At 49.1% G+C, this 4,261-nt stretch overlaps 1 protein-coding gene across 1 annotated transcript; it reads right to left on the reverse strand.

Moving 5' to 3' along the window:
• Positions 1 to 3,327: 3,327 nt before the first annotated feature.
• Positions 3,328 to 3,918, reverse strand: LOC138355287 (SUMO-interacting motif-containing protein 1-like). Its single transcript, XM_069310158.1, has one exon. The coding sequence runs from the start codon at positions 3,916 to 3,918 to the stop codon at positions 3,328 to 3,330; it is 591 nt and encodes a 196-aa protein (XP_069166259.1).
• Positions 3,919 to 4,261: the final 343 nt, after the last annotated feature.

Below are 4,261 nucleotides of genomic sequence, written 5' to 3' on the forward strand. Positions count from 1 at the left end.
AACAGGGAATGAGACCATGGGTGGAAGATATATATGTACCATATACACGTGAGAAAATATTCCCTTATTGTAAACAATGGTACAGTAGAGAACCCCAACCCTAAGGAAGCCACTCGACTTGTGATCCTGTGGTCCTGGGTTCGATCCCAGGCGCCGGCGAGAAACACTGGGCAGAGTTTCTTTCACCCTATGCCCCTGTTACCTAGCAGTAAAATAGGTACCTGGGAGTTAGTCAGCTGTCACGGGCTGCTTCCTGGGGGTGGAGGCCTGGTCGAGGACCGGGCCGCGGGGACACTAAAAAGCCCCGAAATCATCTCAAGATAACCCAAATGGTCAAGTACACACGACAGGAGACATGCAGGGCAGGAGTTAGTGCAGTAGACGACACACACACACACACACACACACACACACACACACACACACACACACACACACACACACCCCACACACCCACACACACCCACACACACCCACACACACACACACACACACACACACACACACACAAACACTGAGACTAAACGAGGAAAGAAACTCCAAGAAGCTTGATCCTAACGTACACGATCCAGGACTTTTGTTGTTTACAAAGTCTGTGTTCAATGTGGGTTAGGTTATCTTGAGTAGGTTATGCTATCTTGAGAAGTTTAGGTTATTCTATGGGTGGACATAGAATGAGGCCACAGTTCAAAATTTCAGTCAAGAGAAAATGGTGAACATGCCAGTAAAATTATACAACAGCCATATATCAATTCGCTAAACAATTGAAGTCTAGTGAATCAGACTGGTGAATGAGCGACTAAGTGTCGGCAACACTCACCGTGATGATACCACTTGATGTGCAATGTTTTTGTTTACATATTGAGTGGAGGTAATGCGCGGCAGTAACAACAACAGCTTGAGAGGGCGGCTAGGTAGCAGTTACGTATTGACGGCCCTAGTGCCAAGTTCCAGCCTGGCCACTTGGCCGTGTTTGTTGTGATGGGCGAGCCACTGTAGGGGTGGAGCAGGAGGGTAGGGGAGGGGGTGATAGGGTAAGTTTTTTAGCTTTGATGGGGTAAGTGGTGGAAGCTTTATCCTTGGGGGGGGGGGGTATGGTCAGCTGTGAAAGGTGTATTGTAGGGACCAGGAGGCCTGGTCGACGACCGGGCCGCGGGGACGCTAAGCCCCGGAAGCACCTCAAGGTAACCAAGGTAGGGTTGCAGACGAGTATGAATTGAGAGTACCAGCTTAGTGTACCACGGGAGACCTCTCCCGTCACGCAGGGTGCAGTCGCACCTCCACTGATCTCCAGTATCATCTATTAATACTGGTAATGGCTCAAAAGGGCCACCACTTACGGGCTATTCATGCCCGTGCCACCTTTTAGGTGGCTTAATCTTCATCAATCAATCAATCTTAGTGCACGCTGCAACCACCTGTATACATGTCAATACTGCCTAGCAAACTGTGGGTGTGCTCTACCTACCTAGCAAGTAGTGATTATATTTGATGACCGATGTATCGTACAGATCCCTATGTATCACACGGATGTGTGACGACACGTGACTAGCTAGTGTACATCTATGAAGTTTGGTTGGAGTTGTTTATTATTGTTTTCGGGCTGCTTATAGGCAATCCAAGGTTATAGTCGACTCCTTCACTGACAGTATATTCTTGGGCTAACTCATCGGTTCTATCATTCATTCCCAGGCTAACATGCGATTGCATCTATAAGAAAAGCACTCTGATAGCATCATTAATAGCTACTCTGTTTATCTTTGTCTAGCTTCAGACACGTTGTAACTGTGTTCGAGTTGAGTGCACTTGAAGATAAGGAAGCACTGTGTGAACTTTGAAGATGCACAAATATTCCAGTGCAATGTGGGGACAATGTAGGGACAATGTGGGGACAATGTGGGGACAATGTAGGGACAATGTGGGGACAATGTGGGGACAATGTAGAGACAATGTAGGGACAATGTGGGGACAATATTTGGGTTTGGAGAAACAATTTGATCACACGGTCTCGTTCATGCTGTTTCGGTCGATAGATTTTTTTTTGCATCTACTCTTTGTGAAGCATGGGTGTTTTAGCGGGGTCCACAGGTGGCCAGGCTCAGACTACATTAAATATTTTAGGCGTCATATTTGTTTTTAAACATAGAGGAAAAAGTCTAGGCCTATGAATGAGTACCTAGGCATGTTGTATATACCTTTATCCCTACTGTCAAGAGTGACTGATCCATTTCCCCTTAGAAAAGGGGAAATGGTGATTTATAATTTGGATTTTACCATGACTTGTTTTTCTTTTAATTTTACTAATAACGTGAAGATCTTCCGCGGTCTGCAGCGTGTTGTCTTCCGCTCCGTGACAATAAGCAAGTCCCAGCTGTGTCTGGGTACAAGTGACAGGATGAACAACCCAGCGGGTTTTCTTCCTATTGGGGAGTGTTGTACATGCTGCTATGGCGATGTGTCCACTCACAAGATGAGTGGCGCTGCCCAATACTGTCACTATGGCGATGTGTCCACTCACAGGATGAGTGGCGCTGCCCAATACCGTCACTATGGCGGTGTGTCCACTCACAGGATGAGTGGCCCTGCCCAATACTGTCACTAAGGCGGTGTGTCCACTCACAGGATGAGTGGCGCTGCCCAATACTGTCACTATGGTGGTGTGTCCACTCACAAGATGAGTGGCGCTGCCCAATACTGTCACTATGGCGATGTGTCCACTCACAAGATGAGTGGCGCTGCCCAATACTGTCACTATGGCGGTGTGTCCACTCACAAGATGAGTGGCGCTGCCCAATACTGTCACTATGGCGATGTGTCCACTCACAGGATGAGTGGCGCTGCCCAATACTGTCACTATGGCGGTGTGTCCACTCACAGGATGAGTGGCGCTGCCCAATACTGTCACTATGGCGGTGTGTCCACTCACAAGATGAGTGGCGCTGCCCAATAAACTCGCCCCTCGGGGCAAAATTAAAAACAAATTAAAATAGTGTACTGTGATAGCCACGTTTCACTACACTGCCACACTCCCCCAAGATACTCGTCAATAAGACCATTCCTAACCATGACCCAGTCTTATGACAGCATTAAACGGCTCCGTTAAACAATGGATTATCTTTTGACTCCGCTTTCTCACCACAAGTCCCAGTGGGAAGTAGGTATCAAATTCACACACAGAGATCACAATAACGTGATGCAGTCGATTAAGGCAGTGTCTGGGATGCTCCCGGACGCAGGTTCGAATCCTCGTCACGGCCCTTGTGGATTTGTTCATTAGGTATCAAATTGCCTCTGGCAGTCTAACACTGCCCTCCAGACTCCTCTGGGTCATCCCTTTATAGTTATATTACGATGGTGAAGCACAGAGCCCATGCTCTGAAGCACAGAGCCCATGCTCTGAAGCACAGAGCCCATGCTCTGAAGCACAGAGCCCATGCTCTGAAGCACAGAGCCCATGCTCTGAAGCACAGAGCCCATGCTCTGAAGCACAGAGCCCATGCTCTGAAGCACAGAGCCCATGCTCTGAAGCACAGAGCCCATGCTCTGAAGCACAGAGCCCATGCTCTGAAGCACAGAGCCCATGCTCTGAAGCACAGAGCCCATGCTCTGAAGCACAGAGCCCATGCTCTGAAGCACAGAGCCCATGCTCTGAAGCACAGAGCCCATGCTCTGAAGCACAGAGCCCATGCTCTGAAGCACAGAGCCCATGCTCTGAAGCACAGAGCCCATGCTCTGAAGCACAGAGCCCATGCTCTGAAGCACAGAGCCCATGCTCTGAAGCACAGAGCCCATACTCTGAAGCACAGAGCCCATGCTCTGAAGCACAGAGCCCATACTCTGAAGCACAGAGCCCATGCTCTGAAGCACAGAGCCCATACTCTGAAGCACAGAGCCCATACTCTGAAGCACAGAGCCCATGCTCTGTGTTATTCCCAAATGGTTCAGTGTTGTGGCCGGCCACGAGACCAGGCGGGGGAGCGGCTCTAAGGCACACTGGAGGTGGCGCGGACGGAATAGTTAACTGACATAAGTGTGGTAATGAGGCACTAATTATAGCAGAAGAGCAGGGAAAGAGAGAAGGGCAACGACGGGAGAAGATGAAACGGTAGATCAGGGGTGAACAGGTAAATGAGGAGAAACTACCTCATGGTGGTTATCTTGAGGTTATCTTGAGATGATTTCGAGGCTTTAGTGTCCCCGCGCGGCCCGGTCTTTGACCATTCATTTCATTCCCCACGAACCTATTTCAGACCAGACCATC

The sequence above is a fragment of the Procambarus clarkii genome, chromosome 66 (assembly GCF_040958095.1).
Source record: "Procambarus clarkii isolate CNS0578487 chromosome 66, FALCON_Pclarkii_2.0, whole genome shotgun sequence".
Taxonomy (NCBI): Eukaryota; Metazoa; Arthropoda; class Malacostraca; order Decapoda; family Cambaridae; genus Procambarus; species Procambarus clarkii.

Coding starts and splice junctions, on each gene's coding strand:
- LOC138355287 (XM_069310158.1), bottom strand. CDS start 3,918: ATGGGCTCTGTGCTTCAGAGTATGGGCTCTGTGCTTCAGAGTATGGGC.